This window comes from Mya arenaria, chromosome 17, assembly GCF_026914265.1.
Source record: "Mya arenaria isolate MELC-2E11 chromosome 17, ASM2691426v1".
In the NCBI taxonomy this organism is placed as follows: Eukaryota; Metazoa; Mollusca; class Bivalvia; order Myida; family Myidae; genus Mya; species Mya arenaria.
The window spans coordinates 54,286,658-54,308,960 of NC_069138.1; the positions used below are offsets into that span (position 1 = coordinate 54,286,658).

The 22,303-nt window shown below is 37.7% G+C and overlaps 1 protein-coding gene across 4 annotated transcripts in view; it reads left to right on the forward strand.

Moving 5' to 3' along the window:
• Window positions 1-22,269, forward strand: part of LOC128223966 (protein lev-9-like) — a 55,609-nt gene extending 33,340 nt beyond the window's left edge. For all 4 annotated transcript variants that reach the window (XM_052933510.1, XM_052933511.1, XM_052933509.1 and 1 more), the window contains exons 3-15: window positions 377-565; window positions 1,259-1,459; window positions 2,027-2,108; window positions 6,590-6,687; window positions 7,833-8,015; window positions 8,432-8,605; window positions 10,896-10,974; window positions 12,522-12,616; window positions 13,465-13,549; window positions 16,079-16,170; window positions 16,865-17,041; window positions 18,579-18,758; window positions 19,199-22,269. In XM_052933510.1, coding sequence (XP_052789470.1) covers window positions 377-565; window positions 1,259-1,459; window positions 2,027-2,108; window positions 6,590-6,687; window positions 7,833-8,015; window positions 8,432-8,605; window positions 10,896-10,974; window positions 12,522-12,616; window positions 13,465-13,549; window positions 16,079-16,170; window positions 16,865-17,041; window positions 18,579-18,758; window positions 19,199-19,488 — 1,925 coding nt within the window. In that variant the 3' untranslated portion in view covers window positions 19,489-22,269. The remainder of the gene's footprint in view (window positions 1-376; window positions 566-1,258; window positions 1,460-2,026; window positions 2,109-6,589; window positions 6,688-7,832; window positions 8,016-8,431; window positions 8,606-10,895; window positions 10,975-12,521; window positions 12,617-13,464; window positions 13,550-16,078; window positions 16,171-16,864; window positions 17,042-18,578; window positions 18,759-19,198) is intronic.
• The last annotated feature ends 34 nt before the right edge of the window (window positions 22,270-22,303 follow it).

Genomic DNA, 22,303 nt, shown 5'->3' on the forward strand with positions numbered 1-22,303 from the left:
ATTAGGACAGTTCATTTTTTATTATTCCACCAATTTCTTGTCTGCGTTAAATCCATTTAAAATTCTTTTGTTAGCCATTATTTGATAAATATTTAGCATTTTGTACAAACATTTGCATAGCTTTTAAATGCTGTAAACACAGATTGAAAAGCAAGTGTGTAACCATGATTGCGAACAAATATAATTTACGTTCAAAGTTGTGTTACACAAGATTGTCATTTTGTATAATATGCTCTGCAAAATCATATATAGAAAACGAAATATCGTAACTTTCTCCAGAATTTTTTTTATCTTGTGATTTTACACATTTTCTTACTATAACTGGATCAGTTGAGTCAACAACCATCTTTGAAAGTATTTGTTTTCTTCATTTTAGGCACGGAATGTGTAGTGCTAAATCATATTCCGAATGGTCTCGTGGATATGCGCCCGAACAACAAATTTGGTGCCGTGGCCCAGTACGCTTGTAACGAAGGTTATAAACTACGGGGTGATCCAGCACGAGTTTGCCAAGGTGACGAGCAATGGAGCGGCACGGAACCACAATGTTTCCAGGACCTTACAGGTATGGTATTATAGTTGTCACATTCTGGAGCCGTTACCAAACATACTTGTAACAAATGCTAAAAGCAAACTGCTTGGTGGTTCAGCATGAGTTAAGGTATGGTTTAACATGTTATATGCTGGTGCTGCTGTCGAGTACGCATGATACAAAGGTCTCAAACTGCCTTATGGTCCGGCGAGATTTTGTCAATGTACGAGCAATCGAGCGGAACGGTTTCCAGAAGATTCAAGGACTTGTGTTGTACTCTTGTACTTCGGGGTCCGCAAATAATACATGCAGTCAACATACATGATGGTATATATATATATCTAATGTTCTACAGCAAATCCATGTAAAGCAAAAAGGTAACGCTGTTAATGGTGAACCAATGTGTCAATGTAAAATGCTTGATAGACGTATACAAGCATATACAAATTCAACTCATTTTGTTTACTTAAAAACGGCCACCCTCTCCATCCTTTATGATACTTGTATGCCATGTTGGAGGGCGTAATATTTGTGTTGGTCCTTACATTAACTCACATATCGGAACAGAGGTGTAAAGGTTCAGTAACTAGCATGCGGATACATTACACCGCTGTTCACTTATTCCGCACGTCTGTTAATGAACGTTGACATTAGCAACATGGTACAACGCCTTAACAGAAACTTGTGAAAACGTTACAGTATAAAATCTTAACATGTATATTTCAGAAAAGGTTATCTGCTCGGCACCCCCTGAAATACCAAACGCCGTGCACAACGGCTTTATTGACCAGAACGCGTTCGAGATCGGCAAGATGCTTCAGTATGAATGTCTGCCAGATTTCCAAATGAACCGTGATGGCGTGACAAGGGCCTGGTGTGTCAAAAGTGGGGAGTGGGTGGGGCCGACTATGACGTGTACTAGGAAAGGTGAGGACTTCGAGACCTTAAAGGTTATGTCTGCGTTTTTATGATGTCACTAAGAATCGATTGGCTTTAACTTATCGAAGGAGTCTAGATACTCTTTACCACCAGCAACAAAATGGCTATGTTGTCGTATAACGGTGACATACAACGAGAAGCTTAGATTTAAGTTGTGCGTTTTGAATATTCCAAACACATGCCTATAAATTAAAAAGTACGTGTTTAAAAAACTTTTAAAAGGAAATGTTTAAACAAGATAATTGGCATAATCAGGTGAGTCAGAAATCGGCAAAAACCTCTGAGAAAATATTTACCGAATACATTGACCTTTAAAGCAATGTGCAGGAAACTCATGTATTATCAAACTCCAGTAAATTGTCTTACGATCAATACATTATATGCACTTAATTGTTTGATTACATGGTTTAATCTTCATTTGTATTTAAACTTGAATAGTACAATTCAAAACTAAATAAACAAGCCCAGTAGTCAATATTTAAAATCAACCCAGTTTAGAGGCACAAGGCAAGTTTTGATTTGACATAATGAACTCACTTGCATCAACAACCTTAGGGGCGTGGTGTCCACGTCTTCAAGACATTGACAATGGATGGGTGGAGCAGGACACAACAACGTCACAAGGGGGCATCGCCAGGTACGCGTATCAACAAATGATAGTATTTAATAGAAGTAATGGTAAATTCAAATTTATCGATTATTTTTCACGTTGACCCTTTTTGTTATATGCCTTTCCATTTATTTTACTATATCCTTTTCTATATCCATTTCTATACCAAATCCGTATCAGCATAAATGTATGTGTTGAGTGCTACCTTTTATAGACAGATTATTATATGAGTTTTTAACAATAAAAACTAAACTATTTAGTTCAATTTTTTTCTGGAACGTACTATTTTTTCTGAAAAAAATATTTTGAATGTATTCAATTGCTGATTTTTGCTAATATTCAAGAAAATGCACAAAATCATTAAAGAGATTGAGTTATGACGTCATTTCCGACATGGAAATTCCGGGAAATGTCGTGTCAAGTTTAAATGCAGTTTTGATGACCAAAATCCTCGAAACATCTTAAGTCCCTTATAACAGGATCAAGCTCAGCACGCTATTTTTGATTTGGTATGAATTGTGTAATATTCTCTTTTTAAAAAGGTTTAAAGCTGCACTCTCACAGATTGAACGTTTTGACAACTTTTTTTTTATTTTTTGTCTTTGAACGAGCCAATTTATTCGAAAATGCATGAAAACCAGTGATATAAGACAGCTAATAAAAAACAAATTCCAGATTTTCATATTAAGTTCAAAAAATGATGTTTTACGCATTTTTCTGAAATCGTTAGTAACGCTTTTAGCCATAAAACATTAATTTTTTAACAAAAATATGAAAATCATCAAACTGATCATTTGTCAGCAGCCTTAAATCACTGGTTTGCAGACATTAACGCAAAATTGGCTCATTCCAAGACAAAAATAAAATTAAAAAAAGTTGTCAAAACGGTAGAGTGAGAGTGCAACTTTAAAATATTGTAACAAAAATGTGAAGAATGCCTCGTGTAATTCAAATCAGCTTGATGATTATACACATAAGTATTTTAAATGTCTTAAAATTGAGTGAACAACAATCACACAGTAAAAAAGTATATTTCTTAGTGCAATATCGGTCTCAATGGTTTGAAGATAAAGGGCCTAAATCTTACTCTTCGAAGAAACAAACGTCATATGTTTTATATATGTATACCCTGACACATAAATAAGAAATAGAAATGCATCAACTTTGACAAGACATGCAATTTGTTGAGTCTAAATCGCCCGAATCTGTACACATATAACAGCTGCGAATCTGTACACATATAACAGCTGCGAATCTGTACACATATAACAACTGTGAATCTGTACACATATAACAGCTGCGAATCTGTACACATATAACAACTGCTAATCTGTACACATATAACAGCTGCGAATCTGTACACATATAACAGCTGAGAATCTGTACACATATAACAACTGCGAATCTGTACACATATAACAACTGCGAATCTGTACACATATAACAGCTGCGAATCTGTACACATATAACAACTGCGAATCTGTACACATATAACAGCTGCGAATCTGTACACATATAACAGCTGCGAATCTGTACACATATAACAACTGCGAATCTGTACACATATAACAGCTGCGAATCTGTACACATATAACAGCTGCGAATCTGTACACATATAACAGCTGCGAATCTGTACACATATAACAGCTGCGAATCTGTACACATATAACAACTGCGAATCTGTACACATATAACAGCTGCAAATCTGTACACATATAACAGCTGCGAATATGTACACATATAACAACTGCGAATCTGTACACATATAACAGCTGCGAATCTGTACACATATAACAACTGCGAATCTGTACACATATAACAACTGCGAATCTGTATACATATAACACCTGCGAATCTGTACACATATAACAGCTGCGAATCTGTACACATATAACAGCTGCGAATCTGTACACATATAACAGCTGCGAATCTGTACACATATAACAGCTGCGAATCTGTACACATATAACAACTGCGAATCTGTACACATATAACAGCTGCGAATCTGAACACATATAACAGCTGCGAATCTGTACACATATAACAACTGCGAATCTGTACACATATAACAGCTGCGAATCTGTACACATATAACAGCTGCGAATCTGTACACATATAACAGCTGCGAATCTGTACACATATAACAACTGCGAATCTGTACACATATAACAGCTGCTAATCTGTACACATATAACAGCTGCGAATCTGTACACATATAACAGCTGCGAATCTGTACACATATAACAGCTGCGAATCTGTACACATATAACAACTGCGAATCTGTACACATATAACAACTGCGAATCTGTACACATATAACAGCTGCGAATCTGTACACATATAACAGCTGTGAATCTGTACACATATAACAGCTGCGAATCTGTACACATATAACAGCTGTGAATCTGTACACATATAACAGCTGTGAATCTGTACACATATAACAGCTGTGAATCTGTACACATATAACAGCTGTGAATCTGTACACATATAACAGCTGCGAATCTGTACACATATAACAGCTGCGAATCTGTACACATATAACAGCTGCGAATCTGTACACATATAACAGCTGCGAATCTGTACACATATAACAGCTGCGAATCTGTACACATATAACAGCTGCGAATCTGTACACATATAACAGCTGCGAATCTGTACACATATAACAGCTGCGAATCTGTACACATATAACAATTGCGAATCTGTACACATATAACAGCTGCGAATATGTACACATATAACAACTGCGAATCTGTACACATATAACAACTGCGAATCTGTACACATATAACAACTGCGAATCTGTACACATATAACAACTGCGAATCTGTACACATATAACACCTGCGAATCTGTACACATATAACAGCTGCGAATCTGTACACATATAACAGCTGCGAATCTGTACACATATAACAGCTGCGAATCTGTACACATATAACAGCTGCGAATCTGTACACATATAACAACTGCGAATCTGTACACATATAACAGCTGCTAATCTGTACACATATAACAGCTGCGAATCTGTACACATATAACACCTGCGAATCTGTACACATATAACAGCTGCGAATCTGTACACATATAACAACTGCGAATCTGTACACATATAACAACTGCGAATCTGTACACATATAACAGCTGCGAATCTGTACACATATAACAGCTGTGAATCTGTACACATATAACAGCTGTGAATCTGTACACATATAACAGCTGTGAATCTGTACACATATAACAACTGCGAATCTGTACACATATAACAACTGCGAATCTGTACACATATAACAGCTGCGAATCTGTACACATATAACAACTGCGAATCTGTACACATATAACAGCTGTGAATCTGTACACATATAACAGCTGTGAATCTGTACACATATAACAGCTGCGAATCTGTACACATATAACAGCTGCGAATATGTACACATATAACAGCTGCGAATCTGTACACATATAACAGCTGCGAATCTGTACACATATAACAGCTGCGAATCTGTACACATATAACAACTGCGAATCTGTACACATATAACAGCTGCGAATCTGTACACATATAACAGCTGCGAATATGTACACATATAACAACTGCGAATCTGTATACATATAACAGCTGCGAATCTGTACACATATAACAGCTGTGAATCTGTACACATATAACAGCTGCGAATCTGTACACATATAACAGCTGCGAATCTGTACACATATAACAGCTGCGAATCTGTACACATATAACAGCTGCGAATCTGTACACATATAACAGCTGCGAATCTGTACACATATAACAACTGCGAATCTGTACACATATAACAGCTGCTAATCTGTACACATATAACAGCTGCGAATCTGTACACATATAACACCTGCGAATCTGTACACATATAACAGCTGTGAATCTGTACACATATAACAACTGCGAATCTGTACACATATAACAACTGCGAATCTGTACACATATAACAGCTGCGAATCTGTACACATATAACAGCTGTGAATCTGTACACATATAACAGCTGCGAATCTGTACACATATAACAACTGCGAATCTGTACACATATAACAGCTGCGAATCTGTACACATATAACAACTGCGAATCTGTACACATATAACAGCTGTGAATCTGTACACATATAACAACTGCGAATCTGTACACATATAACAGCTGCTAATCTGTACACATATAACAGCTGCTAATCTGTACACATATAACACCTGCGAATCTGTACACATATAACACCTGCGAATCTGTACACATATAACAGCTGCAGGAGATTTCGGAATTGGGACTCAATCAAATTGCATGTTTTGTCAATGCTGATGCATTTCTGGTGCAAATTTATTAGTTGTATTAAATATGAGTTTTGGTGTTTTTCCAAGAGTTATATAAAGGCCCTGTATCGCTCACCCTTCCTCAAACTGCTATAGTGTCTATGACTTTCGGTAGCATCTTCATCTAAAGGAGACACCATCGTCTAACCGTTCTTTATGTCTGTTTCAGGTACACGTGCAAGTTGGGATATTTCCTGGCGGGGCGGAATCAAAGAACATGCTTATCGAGCGGCGAGTGGGACGGGGTCACACCTAGTTGTGAAAAAGGTCAGTTCAAACCAAACATATAAGATTTAAAATGTTTTGTATCAATACTATCAATAATTTTCCTTATATATTATCATTCAGTTTATTGCTCTTTGATCCAGTGTATGTATACCTTGTGATAAATTACGTCCTAAATGCTCCGTCGGAAGCCAATATTTTGCCTCGAATAAAAGCTTTAAAGTTTAAAGAGTGAGGCAAAGTTTAAACAAAGATAACTTTACTATTTCTTCACCATTTTAAATGGAACATAGCTCAGTCTACGCCGCTGACAGAGCCCTTCCTTGGTCTTTTACAAACGTTTGATTAAGAGTTTAGTTTCTTAAAACACTTCGACAAATCTTTTCACAAAACGCCGCCTAATGGATTACTGTCAAAACATTTGTTTTGAAACAGGTTTGTCGAAGTGTTTGAGGAAACAAATCACCTAATCAAACTTCGGTAAAAAAAACCCGAAGGCGTGGCTCTTTAAGCGCCATTGACTGCAATTTGTTTAATTGAAAATGTTGCAGAAAAATAAAAGTTATCTTTGTTTTAAGACTTCATTCGAAACAATATATTGCCTTCCGCAGTAGCATTTGTGACATTATTTATCATGTGGTATACACACACTGTTATCCATGGGTGTTTTTATTTAGGGTGTTTGTTTTTTATTTTTCATTTAAAATACTAGGAAGAAACAATCCATACAATATGCAACACCTAACGTACGTATAGTTTTAACAAGTAACACAGCACCAGTATTCGGTTTAAGTATTGTATATATTATACCAGTATGTCCACCTAGCGGGAGTGGGACAAGCCACCATTACTTTACTATAAATATAACCAATGCATTGGAACTACATCAGAATGTTCTTTTAATATAGGATCCGTGATTAAGTGGTTACAATTGACTGTCAACCAGAATGCAGGTTCGGTTCCCCACCGCTTCACTAAATGGGGGTCCCGTGTGACAGTGCTTTTTACTGGTACACGTTAAAGAACCAGGGTTGTTCTAACCAGGGTTACATTTTGTCTGTGCACTAGGCTCTAATCACCCAATATGACTAACAATTATATCGGAACAATCGCCGAATGGGCCTTGCGAATGGTCTTTGTCTGAGTGCGAGTATAAATAAGCTTACACACCCAGAATTATGTTTTAGTTACCTGCAAGCGTCCACCTAAACTCGACCACGCCGCGCACGATGGTGACCCGGCGCAGGAGATGTATCCGTCGGGCGGTCAGCTGCTCTACACATGCGCATACGGGTATCATCCGGACGGCAACCCGCAGGTCATGTGCAACGGCGAGGGAAACTGGGTGGGACTGACACTGACGTGCACGCGTGAGTATATAAAGACGTATTGGAGATGTAATGGTTATACCAATGGACTTTATTAGGGCCCACACTCTTCTTCGGAAACAGACATTCACGAAAAGCAAAAGTAGTTTCTATTTCTTGAAATTTTAACCATAAATAATGTTTATTAACAGAAATTAAATATGGACAGCTAGATGCAACGATTATATTGTTTGAGATATATTTTAAATCAGGACCAAAATTACATATTTAGTTTTGATAATATTTCATTACGGCTTTGCACTCTGAGACATTATTTTAAGCGCCGTCAATTGCCTTGCATCGCTTGTATTTTATTCTTATACTAGAACTTTCCAAATAAACGTCTTGAGAAGGAATAATATAGAACATTTCAAAGGCTTTGATTATAACTCGGATGCTAGTTACACATTTTCTTCTAGCGAAAAGCTGCGGTTACCCGGGAGAAATTGATAAGGGCCACAGGATTGGTTTTGTGTTCACATTCCCAAACAAGGTGACCTACCAATGCATGGAGGGGTATACCTTACAGGGAGAGAACTACAAAATGTGCCAGGCGGACGGGACTTGGAGTGGGAAGACACCCACGTGCGAACGTAGGTGATATGCCACTAGTTTGTCTAGATTGGTGTTAGGCGGGTGGGTCTTGGAGAGGGAAGCTACCCATATGCGAACGTAGGTGTTATGCCACTAAATTATCTAGTTTTGTGTCGGGAGGACGGGCCTTGGAGTGGGAAGCTTCCCATATGCGAACGTAGGTGATATGCCACTAGTTTGTCTATTTTTGTGTTAGGCGGATGGGTCTTGGATAGGAAAGTTACCCATATACAACCGTAGATAATAGGATATAGGTTTGTCTAGATTAGTCGTTTGATCTTGCGATCGTATGTATTATATGATTGGTCCACATGATTCCTGTTTTCTAAAGGTTCATAGTAGTGATTATTCTCCTAATGTCCACTTTGCAATCGGCTCCCAAAATGGTTTCTACCAATATTTCCAAACGGTAGTGTAATGGCAAGGCTAAACTGGTACTAGAAATCCATTGCTAAGACCAAACAAAATTAGTGCTGTGGTTACGGCTATCCGACATACTTTTTTTAAGTTCCGACCTGGACTTTGGTAACATAAACATGAAAATAAAATAAAACAGTTTTATTTACTTTGGAAATATAAACAATGTGACACTTTTGTTATCACAAGGTGAAACAGTCTACTGTTGTACAGAATGGCATTATTAATGTCGATGTGTGAATGTAAATACTGTCGAACCCCGTCGGCTCGACCTCCAAGGGACCGGCGAAAATACATCGAGCCTCGGAAAATTCCAGCCAAGCGGGAATTCTTACCTTCAGCATAAAGAAATGGGTCCTTAACATCCAGTTCGAGTCACCGAGGATTTTGAGCCAAAGGAGTTCGAGCCAACGGGGTTCGACTGTAATACAACAGTTTAAGTGTACGCACATACTTTGTACATAATAGAAAAGTGTTTTCCCTACCGTCCCAGCCTGCTGTTTTATTTCAGCATAATTATGTAGTGGGAACGAAAGCACTATTTTATGGCCTAAGTTATATCCAACAATCCACAGGAGGCCGTTTCAATAACAATCATAAGGCTTAAAATCGTAACTCTCTCGTAGTAACTCCGTTTTTGGCGTAAGCTGCGTTCCAATAAAGTTGTCGTAAGGATATCCATCGCATAGATTTTGCCTGTAACTTTACGATTGAGCCCAAGCACTCTTAAGCAGAGTAAGGTTTACGACTAAGATATCTTATTGGGCCCCAGAAGAATATAAACATAAACACTAAAACGTGGGAAAAGATCGGGCGCATTTTTACGGCCGCCATGCAATATCTGGTCATTCGGATAGTAATGTCGCTATTACATTAGTATAATTGAATTTTCGTGGAGAACAAAACACATTACTTGGTTAACACCCAAATAAATGCGCCCTTAATTTCCGATCCTTGCACTACTTTTTGGACAATCAATACACTCCACTGGAAAGTGAACGAAATGAAACCAGGGGGGCAAACTTAGTGTCAAAAATCCATTGTAAATCCTCATGAAGTGTCCATTCCATTTTCGCTGGACCGCTTACATTCAATTTGTCTCTCTATCGAATGAATTATTTCGTCTCTGACACATTTTCCGATGATTAAATTAGGGAAATGTCACTTTCAGAAAATATTTTCAGTCAATTTAATTTGTTTATGGTGAAGTATTGGCGGCATTGAATCGCACGTGGCAGCTGTGAAGTCAGGCAATGGAGTTCATTTATAAAGGAGGGAACGCGGGCTGTGGCTCGGCTATTTTAGAATTTCTCCGGGAAAATAGGAATTTCGAATTGCCACGAATATAACGTATACGATTTAATGAAATATGAATACATTGGCATATAAATACAGCGAATCACAATAATTTATTAGCAGGATTATAATGGCAGCATACTCAGAAAGAAAACTACATTTTTTCAGGCAAACCTGGGTAGGGGTGGGATTTTGGCACACAAAATGGTAAAAAATGTATATTTCCAAGGGTGAGGGGGACGTGGCCGAATTTCGTCTCGTAAATTACAAGAGACAGCAATGAAACGTGTTCATACAATGGGCATTCGTGTGTGTATGCGGCGTTTTTGTTTGGCATTCAAGTTATTTAATATACATAAATGATAGCCAATGATTCAATGAATCCCGAAAATCGTATATGAACACAATCGTACGAAATATTTCTGAACAAACACTGACCTAGTTTTTTATGATTTAAACGATTTCCATTCTCGCATAAATTTGCTTTTAATTAACAGGTTTAGTACTTTAAGTTTAAGACGTTCAACCGTTAAGCAGTTTAACATGTTTTAATATGATCACGTTTTTGTCTTCTAGCTGTTCGTTGCCCAACTCTGAAGGCCCCGGTGTTCGGCCGTATGTACGGGACAGGCAACGATTATGGCGCAGTCATTAGGTAATATATAGATCTGGGAAATAGAACGTGAAATAGACACCTGGAAATAAAACGTGAAATAGACCTCGGGAAATATAACGTGAAATAGACCACGGAAAATAGAACTTTAAATAGACCCCGGGAAATAGAACGTGAAATAGACCACGGAAAATAGAACGTTAAATAAACTCCGGGAAAAGAACGTGAAATAGACCTCTGAAAATATAACGTTAAATAGACCCCGGGAAATAGAACGTTAGATAAACTCCGGGAATAGAACGTTAAATAGACCCCAGGAAATAGAACGTTAAATAGACATCGGGAATAGAACGTAAACAAGCTTCGAGAAATAGCATGTTAAATAGACTCTGGGAACTAGAACGTTAAATGGATTCCGGGACCGCGGGACATAAAACGTTAATTAGACCCAGGCAATAAAACGTTTAATAGACATCGGGAAATAAAACGCTAATTAGACCTCGGAAAATAAATCATAAATAGCCCTCGGGTAAAAGAACGTTAAATAGACTCCGGGAAATAGGACGTTAAACATACCCCGGGAAATAGAACGTAAATTCCCACGGGAAATACAAAGATATATATAATAGAGCTGGGGAAATAGAACGTAAAATTCCCACGGGAAAAACAAAGATATATATAATAGAGCTGGGGAAATAGAACGTAAATTACCACGGGAAATACAAAGATATATATAATAGAGCTGGGGAAATAGAACGTAAAGTAGACCCCGGGGAAAAGAACGTGAAATAAGAACTGGGAAATAGTACGTTAAATAGACCTCGGGAAATAAAACGTTAAAATGACCACGGAAAATATAACGTTAAACAGACACCAGGAAAAAGAACGTTAAATAGACCCCAGGGAATAGAAAGTTAAATCCACCTCGGGAAATAAAACGTGAAATAGACCTCGGGAACAATAACGCTTAATAGACTTCGGGAAATAGAACGTTTAATAGGCATCTGGAAATAAAATGTTAAATACACCTCGGGAAATATAACGTTAACTGGCCACGGGAAAACAATGGAAAAATAAAGGTCGGGAAATAGAACGTAATGTAGACCACGGGGAATAGAACGTTTAATAAAGCTCTTGAAATAAAATATTAAATACACTCGGGATGTAGAACGTTAAATAGATTTCGGGAAGAAAAACGTTAAAAATACATGTACCTCGGAAAATATAATGTTAAATAGACCTCGCCGAATAAAACGTTAAATAGACTCCGGGAAAGAGGACGTTAAAATACCTCGGAAAAAGAACGCTAAATAAACCTCTGGAAATACAACGTTAAATAGACTCCGGGAAATAGAACGTTAATCTAGAAATAGAATATTAAAAAAGACATAGGAAAATATAACGTTTGATAAACTTCGAGATATAGAACGTAAAAGGAAATCCGGAACACACACACATACACACAATTATTCGAATCTTGAATTGTTTTAGAATGCTATAGCTTTTGATTCTCATGACATTGCAAATGAACGAACAGTTAATCTAACAAATTTACAGCAATTTGACGCAATAGCATGTTGTTTTGGCAGGTTCGAGTGTGAGGACAAGTACAAGGTGATGGGGTCCACTGAACGACGATGCCAGGCCGACAGGTCCTGGAGCGGTGAACTCACCAGATGTGAAGGTTCTTTGAATGTTCCATTTTGAGTAATACTATTTTGCACTTGTTTGGCCTAGATCCTGAGCCTTTACACATGATTTTGGGCCACTAGGCTTGTCCCTGTAGTTTCCATTTTTGAATCATGTATGTGTTTCCTTCCTGTATGATTTCTGTTTGTGAATCCCATAAAGGGGCCGTTTCATCAAAAATGCTAGGACCGATATTTACAAAATATCTGAAAAGCGAGTTGTCCACAACTTGTAACCGTCTCAAATGTAGTCAGCCAATCAGATTGCTAATCATTCATCAAGTGTGTTTCGACTTGGGTTTTGCTTTCTGTTTTCCGTGTAAGATAAACAGTATGTTTTGTACTTTGTCTAGATGACATGTGACCCCTGTGTACTTAACTCAGTAAAAAAGAGCAGTGATACTCTTGACTATTCAAAAGATGTCAGTCTTGTTTCGTTTTATAATGTAATACGCGCGAACAAATGTTTTGTTATTTCGTTCTTTGGGGCTCTTGCAAGGCTTTGGATGATGGTCATTAGGCCAGGAATTGGTAGTCGTTTGTATTCCGCTGTTGTTTGATTGAAATGAAGTGTGTTCATTATATGTCTGTGTTTTAACTATTTATGTGTTTAAGTTTGTTTCATTTAACCAAATGTAAACTACAGGGACAAGCACTGTCGCCTAAACTTTGACAACGATCCTGTTTAAGGGCAACTTAATCTGAAATTAAGTAAGGCAGACGTTTTAGTTACGTCTTAAATAACTATTAAAACACCATTTATGGTGACCTGCCTTTTTGGAAAATTGTAATTCAACAAAAAAAAGTAACTGAATATTCTTATTCAGGCAAATTTGAATTTCAGAGATCAACTGTGGTTGGCCAACGCCGTTCTACAACGGCTATTTGATTGGTCACGACACATCGGTGGGAGGAACTTTATTTTTCAGGTAATATATTTGACAAGGAGACATAAAAGATCACACATTATCAATTAAATATAGTTGTTTTTTTATTTATTTACAATTGTGTAGCTGTAAAGTCTTTTCAGAGAGAAAATCCAAGGAATACTAAATTTCGTTGCATTAAATTACTTCAGGTTGTTCCACAATTCGTTTCTAACTTGCATAACAAAGGTTTAAAGGGACCATTTCATATCCATTGACACAACAACGTTCACACATTCGAACTTCTGTATAACAATTATAGCAAATAATTCTAAAAATGCTAACGAAGCAACCTTTTGTCATCAAAAAGCCACAAATATGCAAGGGGATTGCTAAAACCTACAGAACAATAAAAAGTTTCATGAAAATCCAGATTGTTATGTTTTCAACATTAAAGGGACTCGCTCATGGTTTTGTAAAATGCACTCTTTGTATGACGAAATAATGCACTAGTCATTTGTAACCACATCCCCTCCACCACCACCCCCACCCCGGTCCGGGGGGATAGCCGGGGAAATGGGCGGTGTTTTTATCTTTAATGTGGCGGCGCAGTGGCGGGTGAATGCGTCGGTTTTGTCTTCGCGCCAAAAATAGCGGGGAATGGGCCTTACCTAGGGACCCTGGAGTGCGGGGGCATTTTGCAGCGATTAACCTGCAGTTCGTCCCCGCAGGGCTGGGATTTTACCCGAGCTTGGCTCGACCGAAAGTAAAAGTTCCCGCTATACCCCGGACCTGTGGGCGCCGTGATTACAATTGTATGGTGCATAAAGTGTGGTTAATCATTAGAAGTATTAAAACTGAAATAGTGACGGCTCGAAACCTTCAACAAATGTTGATGTATGTATGTATTTCTTTAGACCTTGCGGTCAAGGATAACCCGTGAAAGTGCAAGCACTTATTTCCAACGGAGTCCTTTGTTTTTGCTGAAGGGACAGCACGCTGAAGAGACAGTGGTGGGATACAAGGAAGTCCGGGTGCGATACCTTAGCTCTTTTTCGAAGAGACCCCTTGGTTCTTTTACGTGCTCGGTGTGACTTTCCTGGGTTAAACCAGTACTGAGTACATCACTTTTCCAAGCACTACCCTTTAAATGCCGAGCGCCAGGCAAGGGAGCTACTTGTACCAATTTTTAACGTCTTTTGGTATGACGCGGCCAGGGATCGAACCCACGACCTCCCGCTCCGTAGGCGGATGCTTAACCACTAGGCCACGGAGACGGTGTTGACAAAAAAAGCTGTGATAAATGCTCAAATACTGCCACGAATTTGAATAGTATTAGAAACACTTTCCAACAAAAGGCTCAAAGTATATTGTATTGTTATGGGTCGGTATTTGTCAATGTGGGCGTGTGTTTTTTGTCAGTCTTTTATTTTTCCGTGACTGTACCGGCGTGGGTTTGCCCCCCCCCCCCCCCCTCCCCTCCACCAAAAAAAAAGATGGTGCTAAAACATGAGCGAGGCCCTTTAAGCTCCAGGAATTTATGCACGTTCTAGACGATCATTTTTTAATATCCAATAGTTCATTGTTTTGGATGACGTCATGCGTAACAATCAATTTGCATCTATATTAATAGCACTCGATTTACCAAAAACATTTTCATCTGTATAAGCAATACTGACATTTCGTTTTCAAGAAAGACAACGCGTACGAACACAAAATCGCCTTTTTTAAGGGTTTGGCGGAAATAATGATGCAACAATCTTCCGGGAGGCTTTTAATGAGAAAACAAGTGCATTATAACATATAACAGCAAAACAATCGGCAGATTTTTAATAAATACTGGCAATCACTGCGGTCTACTCTTAATGTCAGATTATATGTAATTTTCGTCAAAAAACAATCATTATCTAATTTTCACTATGAATTAGTATATTTGGCCTCATGACATAAGCATATTTATTGGGCGAGTCTTATTTCCGTAAAACCTACCTGACACTCTCCAACCACTATAAAAGGCCCAACAAACACATAGAACAGGAGCAAATTTTCGATGGGAAATCAGTCAGGAAGGGACTATTAGATTTACTGGTGGAGTACCTAATTTAGTTAGTGACCACCTCTGGATGTGGAACTAATTCCCCGATTTTTTTTTTAATTTCCCTCGAGGAAGGAAAAATATGGGACCATACTTACGGTTTACGTCCATCTCCAACTCACTGCCAATACAACAGAAGAGGCGTAAGGGCATTTTCAATGCATAATAAAATGGTATGGCCTCAATTATTGCCCGCGAAGTCGAATTCCAGCTGAAATGCCTTATAACTGTTTGTTTTGACACACAATGCCGGATACATACGCGCTACTAACCTGATTTACGTTGGTAGTGTATATGTATCCGAAGATGGATGTCAATTTTTCTTACTTTCAAGCTGTTAAAATCCAAAATACTTTTACAGAAGACTTCTGCACTCAACTTAGTAGCAGACAACACTTTAATTTAACGGATGTACGGTTACAGTAGACTATTTATTTTACTACATTGCAATAAGTGGTAAGAGTGGTCGTCTCATGCTATTATATTATTTTCCCCAGCTGTAAAATCCACGCAACGTTCGAGGGAACAGCATTTCAGACAAGATGTCTCGAAACAGGAGAATGGTCAGATCCCCCGCCAATGTGCTGGAGTAAGTATGATATGTTAACTGTCTCCGGCGTTTTATGTTTCATGGTCTGCATTCAACGTTTCAGCTTGCTGTTTTTCAATGAAAAAGTCACGATGTTGTGTCGTTTCATTGTTCAAACATGTTATCATTGAAAAGTAATTATTGACGCATTGGTCTGAAACAAGGTATATATTTGTAATCGTTTGGATGACATAACTATATTAAACATTATTTCCAATGATTTTACATTATCTTTTAACGATAAGAATTCGAAACATACTTGTTCAGTTCGACATACCTAGTACCTATAACTTTAAAACTAAGATATCCGATATACAAAATTACATGCATATAAACTCATCTGTATGCCTGGTGACACCCCATTACAGTCAAAACTCGCTCTGTTACGGAAAATTACTTGTAAAACACTGTTTTCGGCCTTCAAAGATTTTAAAATAGGTAAAGTTTCGTCCAATTTCAATTAAAAATAAAGGGCAAATATACAAACGGTAATATTTTTATGTATTATGTTCTTTTGGTTATGTATTTAACATAGTACTACTCAGCCATAAAATACATTGCAAACAACCATTCGCCAAGCATAAACAATCAACATTCAGGTTAATTGGGGTATCAGATAGCTCGCTTTTTTTTTGGGGGGGGGGGGGAGGGGGTCTATATGAAGCAGTATTTATAACACTTTCCCTGTTTCCAGGCCAGTGTCAGATTCCAGTAATTCCCAACGCCACACTTGAAGGAGGACGTCCGTTGACATACGTTAATCACAAAACTGTCATCCAATTCCAATGTAAGGGCGGGCTCGTTGCCAATGGGGGCACGGGCATGAAGTGTGACAATGGCACCTGGAGTGTGACACCGGAATGCGCACCAGGTACGGGTGTGTTTCATTTATTTAATTTGCTTTAGCTTTGAAAATAAATGTACGATCATATCAATAATACATTTTACAATATCAATCATTGTTAAAAATGTTATTCATTTATCATTACTACAGGACGTATAACTACTTCGGACGGTATTCAATAACCAACTTTAGATATAACTTTAATTTAAGAGTGGAATCTGAGTGTTTTGGTTGGACTTTGAAATAGATTGACCAGGGGTGGTATTCAATATTCAACTTAAGTAAATCTTATGGTCATGCATCATTGACTTCATTCACTCTATTGGTCAGCTATTAATAACAAGTAATCCGATTAGCTACATTGCTTTTAGATCCAATACAGACTAATATTGAATACCAGCCTTTGACCAATGAATGAATGAAATCACTGACGCATGTCTCAGGATAAGGATGATAATTATGTTGAATACTGCTCCCCGAGGAAATATGCTGTTTATTTTTTTCGTCATTGACTTACATTTACACTTGTATTAATAAAATAATCGCCTGCAAAGACCACCAAAACAAAGGTCTATCGACAAAATGCGCAAATGTGGAACTGACTTGCTCCACGCTATTCAACAAGGCTTCACGTACAATAACGGTATGGTGTGATTATTGAACAAGGCGTCGAGTACGATAATGGAAGTTGCAAATTGAACGAGGCTTTACGTTTAATATTGTGCGTCACGTACAACATCTGTATAATTTGAATATTGAACAAATATCCACGTACAGTGACGGTAAAAATGGAATATTGAACAAGACTTATATAGACTTTATATACGTACAGTAATGTGATGACATGAATACTTATGTTAAACAAGGCTTTGCAAAGCTTCAATAACGGTTTGTTTTGTATATTGAAAAAGGATTCCCGTACAAAAATTATTTGCTAAGTATATTGAACAAGGATTCCCTTACAATAACGGTTTGATTTGTGTATTGAACAAGGATTCCTGTACAATAACGGTTTGATTTGTGTATTGAACAAGGATTCCTGTACAATAACGGTTTGGTTTGTGTATTGAACAAGGATTCCCTTACAATAACGGTTTGATTTGTGTATTGAACAAGGATTCCTGTACAATAACGGTTTGATTTGTGTATTGAACAAGGATTCCTGTACAATAACGGTTTGATTTGTGTATTGAACAAGGATTCCTGTACAATAACGGTTTGATTTGTGTATTGAACAAGGATTCCTGTACAATAACGGGTGATTTGTGTATTGAACAAGGATTCCTGTACAATAACGGTTCTCTATGCATATTGAACAAGGATTCCCGTACAATAACGGTTTTCTATGCATATTGAACAAGGATTCCCGTACAATAACGGTTATCTACGTATATTGAACAAGGAGTCCCGTACAATAACGGTTTGCTATGTATAATGAACAAGGAGTCAGTATTGAACAAGGAGTCTCGTTCTATTACGAAATCATTGAGGTATATGAGGGGTTTTTTATGTAGAAATCCGAGCAAGGTTTAGGAAAAATACCAAAAATGCATCATATTTTCAGCACCATGTATGCAGCCACCGCCCCACGTACATAATGGTATGAGGGTGTTTATGGGTCAAGATCATGGACTGCGAGCCAAATATGTGTGTTTTGCGGGCTACATGCTAACGGGGATGAATAGCACATATCTGATGTGTAACTTTGGACAGTGGGAAGGCGGACGCCCTCATTGCGAAGAATGTATGTGAACAATTAGTAAATACTATTTTTAGAGTTTATACGTTGACCCATCAGACGTCATGCTATAAGATGACAAAAGCATTGTGTAAAAAGCAAAAAAAGTACACTGAATACCGCATCTCAGGGATGTGTACTGTGGTGGTTTTCAATATAAGTCTTAATCAGTCTTAAGAACGATGTAGCTAATCGGATTGCGTAATAAAAGTAATGTCTCTATACAGTTAATGGAGTCAATGATATATGACCGTAAGATTGACTTAAGTTGCATATTGAATTCAATCTGAGCACTTGCATTATAGTAGCTGTTATGTATTATAATTGATTTATCATAAAGTGAATTACTTTCATTAAAAGTTCAAAAGTGCAGATTTACGTGTTATTATAGCGTAAGCATAATACAACAAAAGCTACAGTTATGAATTCCGTATTTCTTGTTTCAGTCTTTTGTCCAAACCCATACAACGTTACGGGAGACATTTTACACGGCACAATCAACAAGAAGGTGGACAAGGGGCGATTTAGTTTCAAGAAATACATGTACACAATTCGCCACGGGGATCGTATCGAGTTCCAGTGCGATGCTGGTTATCGAGTGGACGGACATGCTGGGGCAACATGCGTTGATGGACAATGGCAGCCACCGCTTGGCAACGGCTCATCCATTTGTATCCCAGCTGTTCACCCGCCCTTCCGACACCTTTGGGAACCAATCGATAACTTGAGGAACTAACGACCTTGTTTATGTAATATTGATTTAAAATGGTGACTTTTTTCCGGAAGGAAAACTTTTAATCACTAGCAGACTTTCTATTCGATCAATAACAATTGTGGAATTTGTCGTTATCTTAGCGACAGATTACTTCAAGTTATCTGACGTCGTTAATTCGACCGTTAACTTGGAACTATTGGTGTCTTTTTTCCGACCGATACCAACTAGGGTAATGATGCTGTTTTCCGACCGATAACTTGAGCGTAGTGGTAATGTCGTGTTTTTTTTCGATCGATAGCTTGTGGTGATTATTATTTGTTATTTTCAAACGGTATCTTAAGGAAGTAATAATTAACGTTGTTCTTTTTTGACAGGGCCATTGGAAAATAGTATTTTTACATTTATGCGATCGACAACTTTTTTGACAGGGCCATTGGATAATAGTATTTTTACATCTATGCGATCGACAACTTAAATATTTAGTCGTTACGTTGTGTATACAATAAATAAGTCTAGGAGTCGGTGGTGGACACTGTTTGAAATACAGTTCTCTAGCTCAAATACTGGGGTCGTGCCGAAAACTGTTTGACATTATTATGTAGTATCATATAATCGTTTATCATCCTTTGCAAACCCATTAGAACTAGAGTAGCACTAGCCTGTGTATAGTGTTGTATTGGTGGGATAGTGTTGTATTGGTGGGATAGTGTTGTAGTGGTGGGATATATTAAAACGTTTCCAAGGTTCCCGAAAAGCAAATCTCGCCGTAAAACACAATGAGCAAAAGCAAACACAAAAAGCAAGTCTCAGACTGGTGACGTGTACTTATCCAGCAAAGAACACTCATTTCTCACGAGTAGCGTGTAATTTTCCAACCAAGAACAACGTGTAAATGTCCAGCAAAGAACACTCTATTGTCAAGAACAGCGCGTACTTTTCCATCAAAGAACACTCTATTGTCAAGAACAGCGCGTACTTTTCCATCAAAGAACACTCTATCGTTTAGAACAGCGCGTACTTTTCCATCAAAGAACACTCTATCGTTTAGAACAGCGCGTACTTTTCCATCAAAGAACACTCTATTGTCAAGAACAGCGCGTACTTTTCCATCAAAGAACACTCTATTGTTTAGAACAGCGCGTACTTTTCCATCAAAGAACACTCTATTGTTTAGAACAGCGCGTACTTTTCCATCAAAGAACACTCTACTGTCAAGAACAGCGCGTACTTTTCCATCAAAGAACACTCTACTGTCAAGAACAGCGCGTACTTTTCCATCAAAGAACACTCTATTGTTTAGAACAGCGCGTACTTTTCCATCAAAGAACACTCTACTGTTTAGAACAGCGCGTACTTTTCCATCAAAGAACACTCTACTGTCAAGAACAGCGCGTACTTTTCCATCAAAGAACACTCTACTGTCAAGAACAGCGCGTACTTTTCCATCAAAGAACACTCTATTGTTTAGAACAGCGCGTACTTTTCCATCAAAGAACACTCTATTGTTTAGAACAGCGCGTACTTTTCCATCAAAGAACACTCTACTGTCACGAACAGCGCGTACTTTTCCATCAAAGAACACTCTACTGTCAAGAACAGCGCGTACTTTTCCATCAAAGAACACTCTACTGTCAAGAACAGCGCGTACTTTTCCATCAAAGAACACTCTACTGTTTAGAACAGCGCGTACTTTTCCATCAAAGAACACGCTATTGTTTAGAACAGCGCGTACTTTTCCATCAAAGAACACTCTATTGTTTAGAACAGCGCGTACTTTTCCATCAAAGAACACTCTATTGTTTAGAACAGCGCGTACTTTTCCATCAAAGAACACTCTATTGTTTAGAACAGCGCGTACTTTTCCATCAAAGAACACTCTATTGTTTAGAACAGCGCGTACTTTTCCATCAAAGACCACTCTATTGTTTAGAACAGCATTTCACAATTAGTAACAGTCTTCAACAATGCACGGATACACATATCTGTACAAGTATGCATTTTCTCTTGATGATATGATTATACAGAATAGTAGTGAAGTGTGAAGTGGTATTAGTAATGTTGTTTATAGACACCTGTTAGCTGTAAATGTAGAGCTTTTTTATTGGATGTTTTGATATTCAGTGAGATGTTGTGTTCCGTCGGTTGTTTTTGTAATTTTGTACAAATAAATGCAACTTAATAGGAACTCGCTCATGCGTTTGGACCAAAAAATAGTTTTCCAGGAAATGCATCTAAAAACACTTATTTAATCATTATTTTGCCTTATAAAAGCAGAAAATAATTCAAATATAGTATTAAAATGTATTTGGGTTTAGTGGGGTGCGAACCCACGCCGGTTAAGTAAAAAATCTGTATTAAAAACCAACGCCTTTACAACAAGGCTACCAGGACTAATACAAATGATGGATATTTTGACCTTTTAACAATACATTGGAAATATCACATCGCTCAAACCGAAATTAACGCTTATGAAAACAGTGGTCATCAAAGACGATATTTGAGCAAATATCATCATTTGCTGAAGGGTTCCAGCGTTTGGTATCTTTGATTTAACACTTTTATAATTTGCCACGCTTTATTTCGTTAAAAAATGCATTTTACAAAACATGAGCGAGTCCCTTTAAGCACGATTTGTTTTTGTTTTAATGCTGGTTTTAGTATAAATCAAACAAAAAACACACAGCAATTATTAAAGCGTTTGCGATTCTTGAGACAGTGTATGAATCTACATCAAAACGTATTGCTTGGAATAGTTTTGTTATGAACGCTGAAATAAAATGAATAAACAAATACGTAAATTTATCAACATGTTGATGGCCCTTTTATTTCCCCAGTA